General features: G+C 41.5%; 1 protein-coding gene across 1 annotated transcript in view; it reads left to right on the forward strand.

Moving 5' to 3' along the window:
- The window catches only part of birc6 (baculoviral IAP repeat containing 6), a 223,932-nt gene that overhangs the window by 110,237 nt on the left and 89,504 nt on the right, over positions 1–24,191 (forward strand). The window contains exons 60-64 of the mRNA XM_037681007.1: positions 5,870–6,069; positions 7,080–7,416; positions 7,781–7,998; positions 12,779–12,943; positions 16,671–16,842. Coding sequence (XP_037536935.1) covers positions 5,870–6,069; positions 7,080–7,416; positions 7,781–7,998; positions 12,779–12,943; positions 16,671–16,842 — 1,092 coding nt within the window. The remainder of the gene's footprint in view (positions 1–5,869; positions 6,070–7,079; positions 7,417–7,780; positions 7,999–12,778; positions 12,944–16,670; positions 16,843–24,191) is intronic.

Raw genomic sequence — 24,191 nt, forward strand, 5'->3', positions numbered from 1 at the left:
GCCCGAGTTTTTGCCTCAGCGACCACCCGAGCCTCATGTCGCTTGGACTGCTGGTACCCATCAGCTGCGCCGGAGTCCTACAGGCCAAATAGTCCTGATAGGACTCCTTCAGCCTGACAGCGTCCCTCACTGCTGGTGTCCACCACCGGGTACGAGGGTTACCACCATGACGGGCACCGACAACCTTGCAGCCACAGCTGCCTCGACAATAGAGGCACGGAACATGGCCCACTTGGACTCAGTGTCCCCCGCCTCCCTCGGAACGTGTTTGAAGCTCCCGGAGGTGGGAGTTAAAGCTCCGTTAAAACGGGAGACTCTGCCAGATGTTCCCAGCAGACCCTCACAATACGTTTGGGTCTGCAAGGTCTGACCAGCATCCTCCCCCACCATCTGAGCCAACTCACCACCAGGTAGTGGTCAGTGGACAGCTCCGCCCCTCTCCACCCGAGTGTCCAAGACGTGGCCACAGATCAGATGAGATGACAACAAAGTCAATCATCGAACCACGGCCTAGGGTGTCCTGGTGCCAAGAGCACATATCAGGGTCAGAGCTAGTCAGAGATTCTTTATTGTAACAACATGTAGCAACTTGATGTGATTTTTCATAGTTATTATTCTGGCTAGAGATTCATGAGTCTAACAGCCTCAGGGTAGAAGCTGTTCCCCAGTCTAGTGGTTCTACACTTAATGCTCCTCAACCTCCTTCCTGAGGGGATTGGGACAAAAAGTGTATGCGCTGGGTGAGTGGGGTCCTTCATAATGATATGGGCACTCTTATGCTTGAACATGGTGTTCGTCTTGGACAATTCATGACGAGTACAGAAGTCCAATAACAGAACACCACTCGGGTTCAGATCAGGTAGGCCATTCCTCCCAACCACACTCCTCCAGGTCTCACTGTCATTGCCCACGTGAACGTTGAAGTCCCCCAGCAGAACAAGGGAGTCCCCAAGAGACGCACTCTCCAGTACTCCCTCCAAGCACTCCAAAAAGGGTGGGTAATCTGGGCTGCTGTTTGGCGCATAAGCACAAACAACAGTCAGAACCCATCTCCCCACACATAGGCGGAGTGAGGATACCCTGTCGTTCACCAGGGTGAACCCCAACGTACAGGCACCAAGATGGGGGACATGTCTGCCCACTCCTGCTTGGTGCCTCTCACCAGGGGCAACTCCAGATTGGAAGAGTGTCCAACCCCTCTCAAGGAAACTGATTCCAGAGCCATGCATCAAGGTGAGTCCGACTATTTCTAGCCAGAACTTCACAACCTCACACACCAGCTCAGGCTCCTTCCCCACCAGAGAGGTGACATTCCACGTCCCAATAGCCAGCTTCTGTAGCCGAGGATCAGACCGCCAGGGTCCCTGCCCTCGTTCACCACCCTTCCCAAATTGCACCCGACCCCTTTGGCCCCTCCCACAGGTGGTGAGCCCATGGGAAGGGGGACCCATGTCTCCTCTTTGGGCTGTGCCCAACCGGGCTCCTTGGGTAAAAGCCCGGCCACCAGGTACTTGCCAGCATGCCCCGCCTCCAGGCACGGCTCCAGAGTGGGACCCCGGTGACCCACATCCGGGAAAGGGAACACTGTTTCCCTCCCATCTTTTTCATCATAAGGGGTCTCTGGGCTGTACTTTGTCTGTGTAATAGTGTGTAATAAAACTGTGTAATAGTTATAATAAAATAAAGTTCCACCTTGACACCTGTAATAAGTTTGCCAGGCATTTTGTTGAAAAGGTTGAGTCGATTAGGTCATCAATTCCACACTCCACAGCCGACCCTTCAGTTCTTGTCCCCTGCTCAGCAGTCTTCAGTCACTTTGACCCCATCTCACTCTCATTTTTAAATGAGGTCGTTAGTCACATGAAACCCTCAGGCTCCCCTGCTGATCCCATCCCAGCTGCATTTTTTAAACAGGTTCTACCGTCAACTGGACCCTCTGTTCTTGCCATTATTAACAGCAGTTTGGCTACAGGTGTGGTCCCCGATGTTTTGAAACATGCAGTGGTAACTCCATTAATTAAAAAACCCGGACTTGACCCTGCAGCTTGTTCTAACTTCAGGCCAATCTCAAAACTTCCATTTCTTTCTAAAATCTTGGAGAAAATAGTTTTTAGTCAACTAACCAAGTTTTTGAATGTAAATGGAATTTTTGAGATTTTTCAGTCAGGATTCAAACAACTGCACAGCACCAAGACAGCTTTAGTAAGGGTCTGTAATGACATTCTGCTAGCGAATGACTCTGGTCAGTCTGTGATCCTGGTACTCCTCGACCTTACCGCTGCATTTGACACTGTTGATCACAGCATCCTTATGTCACGGCTAGAACACTGGGTTGGGATTACAGGGGTGGCGCTAGAATGGTTCCGTTCGTATCTGGGTGACAGGAGTTTCTGTGTTAACTTTGACAATCATTTTTCTGCTTCTGTCCCTCTTTCCTGTGGGGTCCCACAAGGCCCCCTTCTGTTCTCATTGTATCTGCTCCCCTTGGGGTCAATCCTGAGGAAACATGGTATTTCGTTTCACTGTTACGCCGATGACTCTCAGATCTATCTACCTTTAAAACCAAACAGTTCTTGCTCCATCCACCCTTTGCTAAAATGTCTTGATGACATCAAGACTTGGATGGCTGCAAACTTCTTGAGTTTTAATGATCAGAAGACTGAGGTCATTGTGTTTAACCCAAGCTCTACCACTGTCACTGATCCTGTAAACCTGCACCCCCTTCAGCCTCATCTAAAGCAGTCAGTTACCAATCTCGGGGTGGTGTTAGACTCAGACTTTAAGTTTAATAAACAGATCAACTCTGTTCTACAAAAAAGCTTCTTTCAGCTAAGGCAGATAGCAAAGCTTAAGTCCGTTCTGTCCAGATCTGACCTTGAAAAAGTAGTCCATGCATTTATTACTTCCCGGCTGGACTACTGTAACTCACTTTATGTTGGGGTTAGTCAGGCTTCACTCTCACGTCTCCAGCTTGTCCAAAATGCTGCAGCTCGGCTTTTAACAGGAACTCACAGGTTTGAGCACATTACTCCGGTTCTGTCCTCCCTTCACTGGCTTCCTGTACGTGTCAGAGTTGATTTTAAAATTCTCCTGCTGACATTCAAGTGCATTAACGGCCTTGCGCCATCATACCTCTCTGACCTTCTTCATCCTTATACTCCTTCTCGGGCTTTGAGATAATCAGACCAGCTGCTTTTTGCCGTACCAAAAACCAGGCTGAAGCTCAGAGGAGATCGAGCGTTCTCAGTCGTGGGCCCTAAACTTTGGAACAATCTGCCCATCAACATTCGACTGGCCACCTCAGTCTCTGCTTTTAAATCTCTCCTAAAAACACATCTATACTCATTGACATTTAACACAGGGTGATCAGCTTTAGATCTGGTTTTTCATTGATGCTGATTCTGTTTATGCTTTTGTTATTATTCCTATTTAACACAAGGTCATCTGATCTGATTTAGTATTTCATTGTTTCTGACTGAGTTTATGCTTTTTGTTATTATTTCCTTGACTTTTGACACAACTTGATCTGATTTAGTATTTCATTGTTTCTAATTGTTTTTGGTTTTATATTTTTATTCCATGTGCTGTAAATATAGCTTGCTACTTTTTATCTGATGATGTGATATTTTTGTTAGGCACTTTGGTAACAGTTTCTGTTTTAAATGTGCTCTATAAATAAATCTGACTTGACTTGACTTGACTCAGGCAAAACAAATAATCCCTTTGTCCTTCATGAAAGGAAAAACATGCTGTTTGGCAATTCCAGTCACGTTGTCCATAAACCTTTTTATTAAAAGTTCTCGTGACTTTTTAATTTTTTATCAAGACTATAGGAGAAGAAAACATTTAGTAAGACCAACAAATTGTTTCTTGATAATGACTTAGTCAACACCATCCTCAACAAGAAACGTTTGATTCTTTCAAAGGAAGATATTTTTAAAAGCCTACATTGGAGAATGTTAAAGTCAAAGCCCTGAGCAAAAAATTAAAGGCTTTGGGTGATTTCTTAGTTCCACTAAATCGTACTTGGGCAGCTTTAATTATCACATACGCCTCTTTTTTGTGGGTATTAAAAGAAATCTTGTGACCCAATTCTCTTCATGTTCATCTAGACACTCATTGTACTCCCCTTTGCCACTACCCCAACACACATGATTTAATCTACTGAAGTACTTTTAAATTTGAAAAATGATTTGAAATAGTTTTAAAAAAATCTCAATCACCAGCGTGATTAAGACTGGGATGCTACAAGGATGTAGCCTCAAAATGTTTTATGAATGACCCTAGATCTCAAGACGGGAAATCTAAATATCCAGTGATACTTTATTTAGGCATTAAGCTCTTAATGTAGTATCATAATTTATGTTTGTCTAAAAAGACTTAAAAAGTTGAGTATGTGCTTTCTCTGTATTTTATACAAGCATCTGCCTTAATACACCTGCACTGTGCCAGGCCTGCAACTGCAGGAAGTAGATTTTTTTATTTTGTATTTTTTGCTGCAAGAAGAAAATGTCTTTATTCAGCTGTTAGCAATGTTAAATAAAAAGTAGCAATGCATAATAATGCTCATCAAATTGATATGTTCACTGCGAGTGAGTCATTATGCATGCCCTAATATAACTGATATGATCTACAATTTAAACAAGTGTTTATTTCTCTTAAACATTTGTCATGAAGATAGCACATTATTGTTATGGTATGAAACGTTCACTATAAAATAAAATACATCTTGGACCTGCATACATTTTTTTTTCTGACTTCCCCTCGACAAAGACGGATGCTTTTCTTCCCCCTCATGCCGTCCTCCAGCTTTTACTCTTTGTCCTGTGTATCAGAGCCGCTCTTTTCACATCTTCCGAATCATAAATTATTATGGATCTGGTCAGCTGGTCTCTCCACGCAATTCATAAAATTTTATCAACGAGGAGACAGGGTGCAGGAGAACCCTCATGCCCTGAAGGGACACGCGCAGCTGTATATGTCATGGATTCCTGGAGTGTGTGGAAGATGATGTGTCTGTCTGTATTGTCTGTTAAAATGGGAAAACAATATGGTATAAGTACACATGACCAGCATCCTTGGATCATTTGGGGGCGGCTGTGGCTGAGTGGTTAGAGCAGTCGTCCTCTAATGCAAGAATTGGGGGTTCAAATCCATCAGCAGTCACATGCCAAAGTGTCCCTGGGCAAGACACTAAACTCCTCACTGCCTCTGATGTGTGTCCCATCAGTGTATGAATGTAATGAAGCTCTGATTAGTCTCTTTAGAATGATTTGTTCAATTATCTTTGTAGAGATCTAGTAGAGTGCTGTAAGAATGGGTAAATGAGGCACAGATTGTAGTGTAAAAATCTTTGAGTTTCTCGATAAGATAGAAAGGCGCTATATAAGTACAGTCCATTTACCATGATACTACTTAAAAAGCATTTCTTTTAAGAGAAAAAGGTAAAAGGACAACGTTCTCAGTTCCAGAGACTGTATTCTGCCATTTTACTTGATGGCAGATGATGAATGATTTCAGGCCATCAGGTGAAAAGGAGGAACCCAGACACAGACCAGTGGTCATTCCATATGTTGAGGGAGTGTCAGAGAAACTGAGACGTTTATTTTCTAAACATAACGTCCCAGTGGCTTTTAAACCCCTCAACTTTACATGATTGTTTGAGCAGTGTTCAATCTAAATGTCAAGCAAATTTAAAGTTTTTAATAGTTTTGTCAATTTTAAAAATACTTTTATTAATTTTTCTATTACCTGGTTTGGATTCTTTTCATCGTGATACCAAAGTTACCAACAAATGTATTGAATACAAATCATTCATAAGACACAGTGCATGAACATACAACAGGTCCTTTCTTGGCTCTCGTTGCAGTGGACCACTGTGACATGCTGAACAGCTGTCCTGATGAAGAACCCATGATGGCTGGTGAAGAATGTCTTGATGCTGCAACAGATGAGTCCTTGCTGGACACCAGCCCCATCCAGTCACCACTGCAGGTCTTTGCTGGCATGGGGGGCCTGGCCCTGATCGCAGAGAGGCTGCCTATGCTCTACCCTGACGTCATTCAGCAGGTGAAACTCACACGCAGGCTTTTAAGACGTCTCAAATCAAAATCACATAAATTTGTCAAACTAAGTTGGAATAAATGACGATATTGTCCTGATTGTTCTTTTTTTTTTTAAATTGAACCTTTATTTCACCAGGAAAATCCCACTGAGATTAAAAATCTCTTTTGCAAAAGAATCCTGGCTAAGACTGGCAGCAGCACACAGAGGTTACAGAACATTCACAGCAAAACCAGAAAAAGTTAACTCTGTCAGAAATAAATTATAAGATTCCTCAGTTAACACGTTTACAGATGACTCCTTTTGCATATCAATAAGAACAGCCTTAAAAACATTTAGTGGCAACAGCTCCTTTAGGTTCTTGTATTTCTGCAGCTGGTTCAGTTCAGACTTTAGGCACCGAAAGTAAAAATCAGTTCTCACAAGGAAGAGAGTGGACTTTCTCATATATTAGTTTCTACTAAATACACATCTAAGTCTTTTTCACATGTTTCATTCGGAGGGGGAAGTAAAATTATTATTATTTTTCCTTTAAAAAAAATGGTAGAATTTATACTTTTTAAATGTTTGTGTTAAAAAAGAAAAAAAGACGTGTAACAAAGTATACTTTGTAATAATAGTTTTGTGTTGAAAGTGATTATTTCAGTTGTTTTCTTCTCTTTACTGCAAGACTTGATTTGACTGTTTTTCACAATGCAAAGCTTTTTGTGTGTGGGTGGTGGTGGGGTGGTGGTATGGGATAGAGGCATGGCAGCTGGTTTGGGACCAGAAAGTCGCGGTTCGACTCCCAACCATGCCCACATGTCATGGTGTCTCTGACACCCGTTCCCCAACTGCTCCCCGGGCGCTCAATAGCCGCTGCTCCACCTGGGTGTGTCTCAGGTGTGATGGGTGAAATGCAGAGAACTAATTTCTTCATCGTATGAGAACAATGATTACAATCTCAAACTTCCCTTCCCTTAAACTTGGTACTAATTTTTGCTGTTGATTAATCCTCGTGGATGGTTGGTTCACAGGTCAGTGCCCCGGTGGTTCCCTCCTCCACACAGGAGAAGCCAAAGGACAGTGACCAGTTTGAGTGGGTGACCATCGAACAGTCAGGAGAGCTGGTGTACGAAGCACCAGAGTCGATTGCTGCTGAGCCGCCTCCTGTCAACAAGCAGCAGTCCCAGTCATCCTCCTCATCTTCCTCCTCCTCAGTGCAGACCATGTCCCCCATCCCCGCCCACTCACTGGCTGCTTTTGGCCTCTTTCTGCGGCTGCCAGGCTACGCCGAGGTGCTGCTGAAGGAGAGGAAGCACGCCCAGTGTCTGCTGCGCCTGGTGCTGGGTGTTACAGATGACGGAGAAGGCAGTAAGTCTAGAAACGCCTCCCAGCTGCCGGCACTGACAGAATCTGTGAAAGTGTTGAAACAGACAGACCTGCACCCTGACTCCCTGTGCTGCTCTATTTTTTTATTAATGTCTGAAGACTGTAAATGATTAGTCTGGCTCTGGTTTTAGAAAAGCATTAGTTTCTGTCTGGAAAACTTTTAAAATAATTAAATATTTGTAAAAGAAATCCATACTAATTTTGTTTTACTTTTTAGTGGTTTTCTCTCATCTCACCTGTATTTAAACTGAAAATTATTCAGTACATGTCTCCTGAAGTCAAACTTTTATAATATGGGATTTGGATTTAGTTCAGTGTATAAAAGTCTGCTTTGACATTTTCCTAGGCCACATCCTGCAGTCTCCATCTGCTAATGTGTTGCCCACGCTGCCGTTCCACGTCCTCCGAGCGTTGTTCAGCAGCACTCCTCTGACGACAGACGACGGCGTGCTGCTGCGCCGCATGGCTCTGGAGATCGGTGCCATCCACCTCATCCTGGCTTGTCTGTCAGCTCTTAGCCATCACGCCCCGCGCAACCCCAACGCCAACAGCGGTGTTTCCGAGGTATGAGAAAACAAACGCGATGTGTCTGGCTGTGATTCTGAGACTCGCTCTGCAAATGCAGAAGTTAAACTGTTTTAGAGACGTTTGTCTTCAGCTGGACTCTTAAGTACATCAATCTGAAAGTGTCCCTGACCACTTTGTTTTGTCCAACTTGTCAAAGATAGTTTGGGTGAGTGGTACTGATTTCCTTTCCTGTCCTTGTGCCTGACCTTGACAACATTATGTGCAGTATGTGCTTAATAAAATAAGGAATTGGGACAAGAGGAGGACAAAAAAGACGTGTCAAGCCTATAAAATCTCTTGCAGGCCGACGGACAAAACCTAAGTCATCTTTTAAAGAAACAAGGAAATTCATCAAAGATGTGACAACAGAACCAGGGACATGCATTGTCCTTTACAGTATTCCTTCATTTATCACGGGTGTTCCGTACCCTGACCCCCCACGATAAGTAAAAAACACGAAGTATGGATACAGTAGTTCAAGTTCAGTTCACGTTCAGTAAACTTTGTCATGACATGTGCCAGGCTGTAATCACACTCATCACCTGTTACTCCCAATCTCCCTTTTTAAATAAATAATTTAAATTTAAATACTGTAACATTTTTCATAAACGGTCCATACAGCATGGATTATTAATTTAAAATATTAATATATATAATTTAAATTGTAGAGAAAAGAAGTGCAGCAGGACATCAAAGGGATGTCGGCAGCTTCAGCTCTGCAGCACGGAGCAGAAATGTACGTCTTGATCAATTACACTGAAACAACTGAACTTAGAAGTTCTAAAATAATTAAAAAAGAACTTTTAACACTTTTATATTTTGTGATTATGATGATTTTAGGATGTGACATACTTTGAATTTTAAGTTGGAAGACAAAAGTCAATTTGTGCATCTGAACAGCAAAGGGTTAACTCTTCACAAAGCTGCAGCAGGAGAAATGTGTGTGTGGCAGAGGAGATCAGCTGATCAGCTGCAGGAGAGAGCTTCCCTCTGCACTTGTGGGCTGCACACATGGTGCAAAATCATTTTAAATAATTTATTTTAAATAAACAACCCATGACTCATCCATCAATCAGCCTATTGTGTCATGTCCAATCTTACTTTGAAAAACCGTGGTATATTGAACCGTGAAGTAGCGAGGGACTGCTGTACTTGGCTTACTACATGTTTCAGTTTTCTCATTTGCTAGTTTGTTGGGAAATTATCTTGTTTTTTTCTAAAAGCCCATTTTCTGGACTTTATCTTTAATGTTTATAGACACTACCAAAGAAATAATGTGTCTAAAGCAGAGGTGCCAATACATTGATCGGCAATTTCACTAGATCGCATGGTGAAATAATGTCAGACTTAAAAAAATATATATTTTAAATTTTTTTTAATGGACATCAGCGATCAATCCATCTTCACTATGCAAATCATCACTTGACTGACATACAGGGCAGCCAATCAGAGACCGGATCTTTTCTGACGCATAGGTCACTACACATGTGCATTCCACCATGCTAAAGACAAATGAGTTGACTCGTAATAGCCTCCAGGTTATATCTAAACTCAAAGTGTGTAAAATGAGTTGGAGAGCTGGACCAAGTAAGAAGCAAAAATCTACCATTTCCATATGGAAAGGGGGAAGGACTTTTTTTTCCACAATGTCATATTCAAAGTGAGTTTGCCTCATCTGCAAGTGTACCGGAGCAGCATTTTCAGACTATATTCATAAATACTACGGCTCTGACTTCCTTCTGAAAAGTGAGCTAAAGTGAACTAAAATCCCAGTTATCTGGACAGCAGTCATTTTCCTCCAGCTGACCACAGCAGCAAAGCATCATTCTGGGTGAGTCACTTTAATAATTGTTCAGCACAAAAATCTTTTCAAGACGGAGAGATGGGAAAAGAGGCATTCGTTGAAGCAGCTGACTCGTTGTTCAGAGACTTCAAAAACAAACCAGAAATGTTACCTTCATCAAAGCTCCCGGGTATCAAGAAATGCGGTTAGAGTTAAAAGCAGCTGCTGTCGGCTGAATTTTCACTTCTCAGGTTATTTTCAAACATGAAGTTATTCTTGTTGTTTTCTGTTCCTTTGTGTCACGGCTGTGGCTGAGTGGTTAGAGCAGTCGTCCTCCAGTGCAAGAGTTGAAGGTTTGAATCCACCAGCAGTCACATGCTGAAGTGTCCTTGGGCAAGACACTGAACCCCTCGTTGCCTCTGATGCGTGTTCCATCAATGTGTGGATGTGATAAAGCGCTAGTTAGTCTCTTTAGAATGATTTGTTCAATTAGTTTTGTATAGATCTAGTAGAGTGCTGTATGAATGGGTACATGAGGCACAGATTGTAAAGAGCTTTGAGTATCTTGATCAAATAGAAAGGCTATATAAGTACAGTCCATTTGTGTGAAGAACAGAAGTTATTGCTGGGTTTTATTATTTTGTACGCGGACAGTAAAAATATATTGTCACTTTTTTTTAAACAAACTTTTGGGTTTTGTCATTTATGTTGCGTCCACAGTGAGCTGGGACGTTTTCATTAATTCAAGCTTTATTTATCAAGGTTAGTCTCGTTGAGTCACAAGGACTCATTTACAAGAGAGACCTGTTTTAGACAGACAACATATAAAATACAGTAAAATGCAGTTAAAATAAAATAGTGTTATAAAACAATAGATCAACGTGCCATATAAAACGTGGAAAAATACTAAAAACAAGAATGTTGAAGAATGTAAAACATAAAATGCTTACTTAATATGTTTATAATTAAGTATATGTTTTGTATTTTTATAGTAGGTAGCTCACTTTAGACCGGGTCATTTTAAAAGTAGCTCGCATGCTGAAGAAGTCTGGGCACCCCTGAGCTACAGATTCTAATTAAAAATGTTTTTTAGCTTTATTTTCTGATGTTTGATGACACAACATTGGTTCATCATTTTAATAAAGATCGTAGTCATTCATCTGAAAATAAGTCTGCTACAAAAACTAAAGCTGAGTGGAAAAAACAGCCCAAGTCCAAATCTCAAAGACCTTCTGAAACCATAAAGAGCTTTTAATAAAGGCATTTTCAAATAATACAAAAAGTCTAGCTGTTTGGAAGCATTGTAAAAATTAACTTGGTTTAAAACTTGCACAGTAATGTACAACCAAGAAGTGATCAAAAACCAACGCATGAATTTATGAAGGCTCCAGCTTTACACAGCCAACACTGAACAAGTTCACACAAGATCAAACTTTGAACTTTCCTTCAAGCTGCTGCAGTGCACCCCCCCCCCCCCCCCCCATATTGTCAAGCTTTTGAACCTCAGACTTTTGGGCTTCTTACCCCAGAACTTCTCGACTCAGCCTCGTTTGTCAGTCTGCCTGAAGAATAGTGTTTTGGTGCCAACCGTGATAAAGTAACGAGGGAAATGCTGGTCATTATTAATGCCTCTTCACCTGGCTGCTCTTTACTCAAGGTGTTTGTTCTTCACCTTGCCTACATCGCTCTTTGCACGGTGACTCCCTGACAAATGGTCTAATGGTTGATCCGCAATGAAAAGAAGCAAATTGAGTTCTCGTTCATAGCATTTGCTTTGTGTCTTACATTGGGAACGCCCTCGACGTGACCCCATCAGAAGCTCCTTTTACATGACACCAGCCAGGATTGGCTGGAACAAGGCTGTCGGTGCCGAGGGGGGGCAGGTGCCCTCCCCCTATTTATAGGACCGTCGCTGCGCTGACGGTTTGTTCAAAATGTTCACCTCTTCCTTGCAATGTCAGAGCAAGGAGGCTGAGACGCTCACTAAATCCACTGGACGGTTTAAGGTCCTCCTGGTTTTCCTGTTAGTCCTTTATCTGATCCAGAAGATTTCTGTAGTGCCTTACTATCCTTGAGAAAATGATGTCAAAGTTTAGAAGCAAAATAAAATGACAAGTTCCTGACATGATGTAGGACAATTTACAGATGGTTGTTTTAAAGATAAAGCAGCATGAACGTGTCAGATATATATTAAAAAAGGGACTGAATGCGTGTTGACCCACTCACTAAATGTAAGACACAGTGATACATTCTCCTGGCTCAAAATGCACAACTTTAAATCCTAATTATTTTGTTTTGTGTTTTTATGAATATTTAAGTGATCACACTCAGACTGTGGAAATTCTGCCTGAAGTGGAAAACAAAGCAGAAACCAGCAGGATGGAGTTGAGGCAGTGGGAAAATGCCAGATAATGCTTTATGGAAAAGCTATGGACAATTAATAACAGACTGGTTGTAGACAGTTCTTTGAACAATCTCACTTTGGAAAAACTGTGTTTAATTCTGACTTTACTAATGATCTACCAGCTCATCTGGATGCAGCTAAGACCACAGTGCTTTGCTGACATTTTAGAAAGGCTCCATTCTGAAACAAGTTCAAAGCAGTTCACGTGAACGCTATTTTGTAAACTTTATTTTTACGTCAGTTTTTGATTACTTGGCATCATGTATTGCTGTAACACACTGCACATAACAACCTGAGGCACTTTCTGTAAGCATCATATTTCTGTCAGAATAATCATGTTTTATAAATAACATTTGCATTAACCTCGATGACTTTTTTGAGACTGGAGTTGTTTCAAGGTGGCAACAATCTGATTTGGCTGCTCAGACTCGCTGTTTTTCAGTTAGGGCTTGGAAAACAAACACAATTTCCATGAGTACTTTTAAACAGCAGAAGTTAACGTATCATCAGTAAATGGAAAAATGGTCATTTTGGGTGTAAATATTCACATTTGATAAATATGTAATTGGGCTTAACTTGTGTGTTTGCAGCCACAAATCTCCAGCTGCCACAACGCTGGAACTAGTGAGGAGCAGCAGCTGTACTGGGCTAAGGGAACTGGTTTTGGGACTGGATCCACAGCCTCGGGCTGGGATGTAGAACAAGCTCTCACCAAACAGCGGCTGGAGGAAGAGCATGTTACCTGTCTTCTCCAGGTATCCACTGACATCAGAACCACCTGTTCACATTACATCAACACAACTTCACGTTTGTTACCACATAGTTCATTCTGCTCGAAGGTCATCATTACAAAATCAATGTTCTTTATGTTGGATGGTGTTTTCATGTATGTTAGCGCAGACTTTCTTTTTTTAGTTTTGATGATTGTTATGAAGCGGTGTTTCACACATCATGCAACAATTTTTTTGGTCTCAAAATGTATTGAGCCCATAAGTAATGTGGGGGAGGGAGAGATTTCAGGTTAGGAAGAAAAACACGAAAAAACAAAAAAACTCCAATCACCTTGTTGCGATTTGGATTTTTCTTGCATGTTAGTTTTATTCACACTGCAGGAAAATGCACCCCAAATCCAAAATGTTTCCTCCATATGCGACCTATATCTAAAAAAATTTTAACAGTCTGAAAGTGACAAATCTTTTTTTTCCACATCTGACCCAAGTCTTTTTCATATGCGGTACTGAAGCTGATACATATCAAATGTTTTGTTTTTTTTTAAACAGAGGTCTTAACGGTAATTTTGCATTTCATAAAACTTTTACATCGTTGAGGTTGGGGTAAGCGGATTGATACGAGTATTAATAATGATACCAACCTCATGCAGTTTAAATATTGAAAATCCACTTGTCTTAAGCTACAAATCAGAAGTTCAGTTGTTTCGTCTTTGTTTTAATTTCCCTTGTCCTGGTCGACGGATAATTTACAGCAATCTACCGTATTTTCCGCCGTATTTGCCGCACCACCCTATAAGTCGTATCAGTCCAAATATGTCTAATAAAGTGGAAAGAAAATCCATAAATACGTCGCATCTATTATGTGTCACCGCTGACGTGTCGCGTTTGTTAAGAGTCATAGCTGAAAACCCGGAAATGTGGACCAGTGTTGTGCCAAAAATCGATTGGCTGCCAAATGACGGCCGTGGGAGCACGCACGGGAGGATTTTAACAGGAATTTAACAAGATTAACACTTAAAAACTGTTATTTGTTTGCTTTACATTATAGTAAAGGTGTGTCAGCCTAACTTTTCCTTAATAAATGCACTTTAACGGTCAAATTAGCTGCATTTCAAAAGCCGATAAGCAGAAACATGAATGCGCAGAGGGAGTACTCGCTGTCCATTTCTTCAAAATTTAACAAGATAACCACCTAAAAACAATTATTTGTTTGCTCGACATTATAGTAAAGGTGTTTCTCAGTTGAACTTTTACTTAATAAATGCACTTCATTGGTCAAATCAGCTGCATTTCGCCTGGGCGGCGCAGCGAAATTAAGCTGATTTGATGGTTGCTCAAGGCGAGTTGGACGTAGGTGGCAGGCTATGGCAAGCAGACTTTTACCTATTACATGATACAACAGCATGCCATACTACTCGAGTGCTATCTAGTGGCTGAAAATGATAATGTTCAATATTTTCTGTCAGAATGAATGAAACCGGTCATATCTCAGCCAAGAATTGGTCTATAAATATGGGGAAAAATCCATTAATACATCACATCAGTGTATAAGTCGCAGGGCATGCAAATTATGCAAAAAACTGCGACTTATAGGGTGAAAAATCCAGTATTAACTCGGCCTGTCACAATAATAAATTTTGCTGGTCGATTGTCTCAGAAATGATTGCGATAAACGATATTGTTTGAAATTTGACAATAATTAGTATTTATTGTCCAATTTAAGAAGAAATGTTTATTTGTTTTGCATGTAGTACCTTCTTTTTGACCACCAGATGGCAGCGTAAGACAGTTTGAGCAGAAGGATGTATAGTGAGGGAGCGAGCAGTGTCTCTTTAAGAAAAATGGGAGGGAGGCCCCTTAATGTGGCATGGACTGTCTCTCATTCCTGGATTTTGGTTCTCAAAATGGCGAACGCTTGGTGTGGTTTGAGCTCTTTAGCATAGCATTTTTCACACAAAGCTTTTAATAAAAAATCAGTAAACATGTTCTCAGCTTCTTTTTGCAGAGAAAAACAACTTTTTACACAAAGTCACGGGTTTTAACTGTGAATTTTGGAGCTTTGACAAGACCGAGTTTTTTTTCCCCGAATTCAGCCTGTTAGCTTAGCTTGTAGCTTAGCTTCTCAGCTTAGCTGCTTTTAATGATCCAAAAATGTGATTTTATACGGTTTAAACATATTAAAGAGAAAGGGAGGGATCAGTGAAACGATAAAGCTGATAAATGAAAATGAGGTAGATAATTTTCATTTATCATGCAATTAATTGATTTGTTTATTGCGACAGGCCTAGTTCTAACCATGTCGAACCATACTGATGCTAATGTGATGGGATTGATCCTTGAGTTTTTTTTATCTTAGGCACGTCACTTCTGCTAACAAAATAACAACACTAAGCCGGTGGAGTTGTCAGGAGGCAAGATTAAATGTATCGTATTTTTCGCTCTATAAGTTGCAGTTTTTTTTACATAATTTGCATGCCCTGCGACTTATAGGCTGAAACAACGTATTTATGGATTTTTTTTCCCAAATTCCAACAAACAACAAATCAATTTTTGTCTGAGATATGACCGTTTTCATTCATTCTGACTGAAAATATTGAACACTACCATTTTCAGTCGCTAGATAGCGCTTGAGTAGTATGGCATGCCGTTATATCATGTAATAGGTAAAAGTGGCTATTAATGACTCAATCGGCTTTCTATAGACTGCCACCGTCGTCTGCCTAGAGCAACTGTCAAAGCAGCTTCATTTCGCTGCGCCGCCCAGGCGAAATGCAGTTAATTTGACTGTTAAAGTGCATTTATTAAGTAAAAGTTCAACTGAGACACACCTTTGCCAAAATGTTGAGCAAACAAATAATTGTTTTAGTTGGTTATCTTGTTAAATTTAGAAGAAATGCACAGCGAGTCGTCCCTCTGCACGTTCATGTTTCCGCGTAACGGCTTTTGAAATGCAGCTGATTTGACCGTTAAAGTACATTTATTAAGTAAAAGTTAGACTGAGACACACCTTTGCTATAATTTCGAACAAACAAATGATTGTTTTTAAGTGTTAATCTTGTTAAATTCTTGTTAAAGTCCTCCCATGCACACTCCTGCGACCGACATTTGGCAGCCAATCAGTTTTTGGCACAAAGCCGGCCCACATTTCCGGGTTGTCAGCAGTGACGTGTAACAAACGCGACACGTCAGCGGTGACACAAAAGATGCAATGTATACAGCGACGCAACATATTTATGGATTTGTTCACTTTATTAGCCATATTTGGACTGATGCGACTTATAGGGTGGTGCAACGTTTACGGCAGAAAATACGGATCAACACTGGCCCAAACTAACATGTCAGACAATTTAATCTGTTCTGATTGTGCAACAAGTTCAGAATCACACATGCTAACATGTGCAACATATTTACTTCCTTAAACACAATAGGCTGCGTGTGACGTTACATTTTCTTTTGTGCATGTGTCATCTCAGAACTGCAAACGGTTCACATTTTAGTTTGATGGAGGATCTGAGCAAAAAATCAGAATGGAGCATTAAGACCTGCAGCATCAACATAGCCTTAGAACAGTTCCCTTTTTTCCCTGCAGATAAAATACACAGTCATATATGGTAGTCTAAAGTTTCTTATAGCATTCCTGTGACAGAAAAAAACATTGTATTCTGGGTCAAAAATTATTTTTAGACTTTTACTTTTTAATGTGTTTAAAATGTTCTTCAAGTAATTTTCCTATTTCCTAATCTGCTTAAAGGTCTTAGCGAGCTACATTAACCCAGCAGGCTCCAGCAGCTGCCACGGCGCTGATGGCCCCTCTGCGGACAGCAGATCCCAGAACAGCTCATCTTTGCCAGCAGTGCTGCAGGAGCTGTTGAGCCAGTCCTGCCTCATTCCTGCCATGTCCTCCTACCTGCGCAATGACTCAGGTACGTCTCCTGTCTTTACAAATACTGAGCAGGACTAAAGGTCACCCTCTTCATCGGATTTTGAAAAATACTTTAAAACTTCATATTTCACAAAAATTTAGCTGTCACTCAGCACTGCAGGAAAAAGTTTAAACTGAATTGTACTTTAGAAAAGTAGAATAGATCACCTGTCAGAATGCAGTGGGAGACAAACCGCATGTACCTGAGGAAACTGCAGTGCAACAAGCCCATCACGGGGTCAGCAAAACTTTAGGTCTTTTTGGATGGATAAGGTTTATTGAGCTAAAAAATGGAAAAGGAAGATTTGTCTTTTCACATCGAACAGATGATATCTGTACAAAACACCTCAGACACATCTAAACAGAGACTTGTGGATTGTTGTTGTCTGTGTTTACACAATTCTTCATGTTGAGCCTACAAAGACAGAAAAGGCAGACAACAGTTAAAGAGCAACCTGTTCAAGTACAGTGAAGGGGAGGCTGAAGTGGCACCTTCAGCTGAGGCTCGTTTCACTTTTTACACCATCACATGATACATTTAAACTTATTTAAGCTAATTTATTATGACTTGTTTCTGTAATCATCCTGTATCTTGTTTATTTTTTGTTCCGTTGTCAAGTAATTTTTCTTACTGATAAGTTTTTCTGTTTCTCCATGTGTGGTGGGTGGCTATTGATGTGAATTGTTGCCAGTTACTAATGATATTCTCATGGCCTCAGACAATGGACTTGTGTCTACACTGGTCCTGTTAGACCTCAGTGCTGCATTTGATCACAATATTTTATTATGATATTACAGTAACGGCTCTAAATTGGTTGGTATCTGATAGATTCCAATTTGTAAATGTAAATAATAAATATCCTGATGCATGCTCAATAATCATAATAATAATAATAATAAATCTTCATCGTACACCAAAGTTAGTCATGGAGTTCCTCAAGTTTCAGTGCTTGTTCTCTTTATCTTATATATGCTTCCATTAGGTAAAATTATCAAACAGCATGGGATACATTTTCATTGTTATGCTGATGATACACATTTATATTTGTCCATGAAACCCAATGAATCCATTCAGCTACTTAGACTACAAACATGTCTTAAAAACATAAAAAACCTGGATGACCCTAAATTTTCTCCTGTTGAACACAGACAAGACTGAGGTTTTGGTTTTTGGTCCTGAGTATCATAAGACTGAATTTTTCAGTCTTTCTCTCTCCTTAGATGGCATTAATCTGTCCTCCAGTTCTAATGTTAAAAATCTTGGTGTTATTTTTGATCAGGACATGTCTTTTATCTCCCACATTAAAAACGTTACTAGAACTGCCTTCTTCCACCTGCGTAATATCACTAAAATTAGAAACATCTAAAAATGATGCAAAAAAAAAACTGGTTCATGTATTTGTCATGTCTAGACTGGACTATTACAATGGTTTATTATCTGGGTGTCCAAATACTTCTTTAAAACGTCTTCAGTTGATCCAAAATGTTGCTGCCAGAGTCTTAACTGGAGTTAGTGGGAGAGATCATTCTCTCCAGTTTTAGCTTCTCTCCATTGGCTCCCTGTCAAATCCAGAATAGAATTCAAAATCTTACTTCTAACCTACAAAGCTCTCAACAACCTAGCTCCATCCTATATTACAGATCTTATTGTTCCATATTTTCCTAACAGAGCACTTCGTTCTCAGACTGCATGCTTACTCACAGTTCCTAGAGTTTCCAAAAGCAGAATGGGAGGAAGATCTTTCAGTTATTAGGCTCCTCTTGTGGAACCAACTTCCAGTTTCTGTCCATGAGGCTGACACAGTGTCCAGTTTTAAGACTGGGCTTAAGACTTTCCTTTTTGATAAATCTTATAATTAGGGTTGGCTTGTTATGCTGCCTTAAGCTTAGACTGCTGGAGGACAAATTGACCCCAAGACGCGTCCTGAGCTGCGCAACATGCTGTTTATACCGACAGTTTTACAGTTTTAGAGCAGGGTGGAGGAGAGGATATAAACAGACATCTCAGCCCTGCACTGTCTGTACCGACAGTTTTTCGAGTTTTGGGGTAGGTGGGGGGGCCTCAGCGTGAGGGTTCAGCATGTGGGAAGAGGCTGCCTTTAGCTTTTTAGCTAGCGTACCTGTATTGCAAGCTGCTATAGAGTTACGTCAGTGCCGGCAGGTGGTTGGTGGTGGTCATGGTGGGGAGGGGTTTGGTAGACGGGGTTCTCGGTTCTGTTGATGGGGCGGGGCACCCCGCCTGTAAAATAGTATGGGAAACACAGAGAGTCCAATCTTTATGCTTCCTAGCAAACTGAAGCCTTTTTTTCCAGTTAGCCTCATTGATTAGTGGTTTCTTAAGGCTACACAGCTGTTCAGTCCCAATTCCTTGAGTTCCTTCACATTGTGGAAATGTTCTTTCACTATTAAACACAGCCCCGAGTGCTACTGTTGTTAATCTTTGATTTGATTTCACCAAACCTTTAAGTGATCACCGATCACGACCAGTCAGGAATTTTTTCCGGCCACATTTCTTCCTCAAAGACGATGGGTCCCCACTATCCTTCCAGTTTTTAATAATGCGTTGGACAGATCTTAACCCAATTTTAGTAGTTTCTCCTTAGATGTTTTCTCTGCTTGATGCCAGTGATTTGACCCTTCTCAAACAGACTGACATCTTTTCCACGACCATGCGATGTGTTTTTCGACATGGTTGTTTAAGAAATGAGAAACAACTCATTGCACCAGTTGGGGTTAAATAACTTATTGCCAGCTAAAAGATAATCACCCATGCAGTAATTATCCAATAGGAGGCTCGTACCTATTTGCTTAGTTAAATCCAGGTGGCAACTTTTGTTTTGGCCAGGCAGTGTATTAGTTTTATGAATTTTTTTTCTTAACTTCCATCCATCCATCCATCCATTATCTTTACCCGCTTTTTCCATTTTGGGTCACGGGGGTCGCCGGTGCCCATGTCCAGCAATCACTGTGCGAGGGGCGGGGTACACCCTGGACGGGTCGCAAGTCCATCACAGGGACACATAGAGACAAACGAGACAAACAGCCATTCACTCTCTCACTCACACCTAGGGACAATTTAGAGTTATCAATCAGTCTAACATGCATGTTTTTGGTCTGTGGGAGGAAACTGGAGTACCTGGAGAAAACCCACGCATGCACGGAGAGAACATGCAAACTCCACCCAGAAAGGCCCCTGGACCGGGATTTGAACAAAGGACCTGCTCGCTGAGAGGCAGCAGCTCTACCAGTTGTGCCACTGTGCTGTCCTTTTCTTAACTTATTATTTGTATATAGAAATGTTTAAGTATCCTGAGATGACTTCTGTTGTGACTTGCTGCTATACTGTATAAATAAACTGAATTGAATCTCTGTGAATACTGGGAGCTGGAGGTAGTAATATAGTAGTAGTAGTAATAAGGTTTTCTCCGGATACTCCAGTTTCCTCCCACAGACAAAAACATGCATGTTAGGCAGCTTTCAGGTCCAGGCCTCCCTTGAAAAAGAGATCTGTGATCTCAATGGGATTTGCCTGGTTAAATAAAGGTTAATAAATAATAAATAAATATGTACTGTAGCTAGGTTCTGAATAATGTGTGGTGTTGTCTGAATCTGTGAGGTGAAGAAGGTGCATTAGTGCAAAAGGAGACAGCAGGTGGAGCTGCAGATTCTTGAAATTAAAATGAGCCAGCCATTTGATTGGTTTTATTCTCAAAATTTAAATTTTCTTTTCCTGTTTTTAACATGTAGTGAGAATCTTCACCAGCAACATGTAGTGTTTCTCTGTGTTTGATTAACTGAGGTGGGCCATCTATTAACGGCTATATTTTACTCTTGTTCAAGTAATTCCTTGATTTTACTCCCCTCTGCTGCTTCAGTCGTTCCTCTGGGTGTACAGTAAGCTTACAGCAGAACAGAGTGGGCTGCAGCATCATTCTGATCATGTCTGCTCATAGTTCATATCTCGTCTTTGCTCCTCTGGGGAAAAAACGAGTATTAGTTCTGGACTGAGACTTTGCATTCTGGTGGCAGTCGCTCTTTAGACGGTTCTGCTGATGTATGCTGCATTAAATATGTGGCCCTTTCAACAGGAAATTATATTTTTGCTGCCAAACAAAGTATAATGTGCAATTAACTGCAATGCAATAGTTTTAAAAATAGCGTTTGCATGAACTGAAAGTTTTGATTCTGGGGCTGATTTGATTTGCATTCAGACTAGCTGTTAGTTCGTCAGTCCTGTTGGTTGTAAATTGGACTGAATAATCCATCCATCCACCCATCCATCCATCCATCCATCTAGCCATCCAGCCATCCATCCACTTGCACTTGTTTTAAAGTTTGGTCATGGGGGCAGCAACTTGAGCAGGGAGACCCAGATGTCTCTTTCCACAGCAACCTCTTCCAGCTCTTGTGAGAGGATTCCAAGGCATTCCCAGGCCAAATGAGAGACATAGTCTCTCCAAAGTGTCCTGGGTCTTCCCCGGGATCTCCTGCCAGTCGGACATGCCCGAAGCATCTTCCTAGAGAGGCGCCCAGGGAGCATCTTTACTGGATGCCTGAACCACCTCAACTGGCTCTTCTCGATGTGGAGGAGCAGTGGTTCTACTCAGAATCTCTCCTGATATCTGAACTTCTCACCCCATCTCTAAGGGAGTGTCCAGCTACCCTGCAGAGGAAACCTATTTCAACCACATGTATCCACTATCTCATTCTTTCAGTCACTACCCAGATGCCCAAGCCACCTCAACTGGCTCCTCTCGATGTGGAGGAGCAGCGGCTCTACTCTGAGTCCTTCCCGGATGACTGAGCTTCTCACCTTATCTCTAAGGGAGAGCCCAGACACCCTGCGGAGAAAACTCATTTTGGCCGCTTGTAACCGTGATCTCGTTCTTTCAGTCACAACGCAAAGCTCATGACCATAGATGAGGGTAGGAATGTAGATCGACCGGTAAATTGAGAGCTTCGCCTTTTGACTCAGCTCTCTCTTCACGACGACAGACCGGTACAGCGCCCACTTCACTGCCGACGCCGCACCTATTCACCTATAGATCTCTCGCTCCATTTTTCCCTTATTTATGAACAAGACCCTGAGATAGTTAAACTCATCCACTTGGGGCAGGACCTCCTCCCTGACCCGGAGAGGGTACTCTACCCTTTTATGGCTCAATTAAACTAAAATTAATATTGTTATATTTAATACTGTATTGTGTTGAATAAAATATATCACAATACTTGTAAATTTTTAACCTAATGCAGTGGATGGATTGTAACTGACATGAATACTCTCACTCCTGCTCCTTCACGGGCTTTAAAAAAAAAATTTACAACTGACCTCTTTATAATCCAACAGCAGAAGTGTCCATTGAACCTCTGAAACATTGTCCTCTGAACATCAGGCACATCTGTATCATGCGAAATGATCAGATTAAAACTGCTACACGTCAGAGATTCCTTATTGTCGTTCGCACCACATGTGGTACATGTGGTGGAGCAAAATTATGTACACAGGGTCCCAGTTACATCCAACAATAAAATGTATAAGAAAAACAGTAATAACATCTAAGATATGAACTAAGAAAAACATCAACTAAATATACACTAAGCACTCATAACATAAAACATTGAACATCAGCACAAACATGAACATGAGTCTGTGAGCAGATGTGCATGCATGAACACATCAACATTGAAACAGATCAGCAGCAACATGAAACAGATCAGCAGCAACATGATATGGTTTTTCACAGTGATTATTCTAGTAGAGATTCATGAGTCTAACAGCCTAAGGGTAGAAGCTGTTCCTCAGTCTAGTGGTTCTACACTTAATGCTTTTCAACCTCCTTCCTGAGGGGAGCGGGGCAAAAAGTGTGTGTGCTGGGTGAGTGGGGTCCTTCATGATGCAGGTGGCCCTCTTCCTGCATCTGGAGGTGTAAATGTCTGTGATGGTGGGGAGACTGACTCCAACAGTCTTCTGTGCAGCCTTCACCACTCTCTGCAAAGCTTTTCTTTCTGCAACTGTGCAACTTCCATGTCACACATTGATGCTGGAGCACAGGATGCTCTCCACTGCACACCTGTAGAAGGAGGTGAGGACTGAGCTTCCCAGTCCAGCTCGTCTTATCCGCCTGAGGAAGTAGTCTCTGATGAGCTTTCTTCATCAGGTTGGTGGTGTTGTTGCTCCAGCTGAGGTTGTTATTCATGTGTACACCCAAGTACTTGTAGCTGGAGACCACTTCCACCATAGATCCTCTTATTTTCAGGGGTGGTGTAGGTGTGTTTGTTCCTTCTGAAGTCCACAATCATCTCCTTCATCATCTTCACATTGATGTGAAGGTTATGCTCTTTGCACCAGCTCTCCAGGTGTTCCACCTCCTGCCTGTAGCTGGACTCATCATTGTTTGTGATGCATCCCACCACCACTGTATCATCTGCAAACTTTACAATATTACAGCCTGGGTGGGTAGCTGCACAACATACATGAGCAGAGTAAGCAGGAGGGGGCTCAACACACATCCCTGAGGAGAGCAAGTGCTGAGGGTTATAGTGGAGGAGGAGAAGTTGTGGATCCTCACTGATTGTGGTCTGTTTGTTAAGAAGTCTAGTACCCAGTTGCAAATGGAGGGGCTTAGTTCTAGTGTGAATAGTTTGTCCGTCAGGGTTTGGGGGATCATGGTGTTGAAGGCAGATGTGAAGTCCACAAAGAGCATACGGACGTAGGAGTCTTTCTGCTCCAGGTGGGTGAGAGCAGTGTGGACCACAGAGGAGATGGCATCTTCTGTTGATTGATTCTCACAGTATGCATACTGATGAGGGTCCTCGTTGATGTTGATGGTTGTTTTGATGTGAGTCATGACTAGGGCCGCAACTACTGATTATTTCAACAATCGATTAATCAGTCGATTATTTTCCCGATTAATTGATGGGTCGGGTGGGTGGGGGATTTCCACCCCTTTATTCCAAAATTGAACATTTGACTGACATAGCAATTCGCACAAAAAACAGGTTGCTATTTGACTATTCTGTTAGTAAAATATTGAATAATAAAAAATAAGTTAGTCAAATTGCTTCAGTAAAAAATAAATGTACACAAAAATATACAAATGTATCTTTATACCTGCACAATATGTAAATGTGTCCTTGAGGGAAGAGTGTAACCTGGATTAAAAGTGTTGATTATTGTAACCTGGATTAAAAGTGTGGATTATTGTAACCTGGATTAAAAGTGTGGATTATTGTAGTGAAGCCTTCGTCTTCTACCATCGACAGAGGCCTCATGTCAGTGACGATCATGTTCAGGATGTTTCAGTGAAGACAGCTGCTGCTGTGGTGTCCATGATGTCTGTCCATCAAGAA

This window comes from Nematolebias whitei, chromosome 1, assembly GCF_014905685.2.
Source record: "Nematolebias whitei isolate Nwh7 chromosome 1, NemWhi1, whole genome shotgun sequence".
NCBI classification, from domain to species: Eukaryota; Metazoa; Chordata; class Actinopteri; order Cyprinodontiformes; family Rivulidae; genus Nematolebias; species Nematolebias whitei.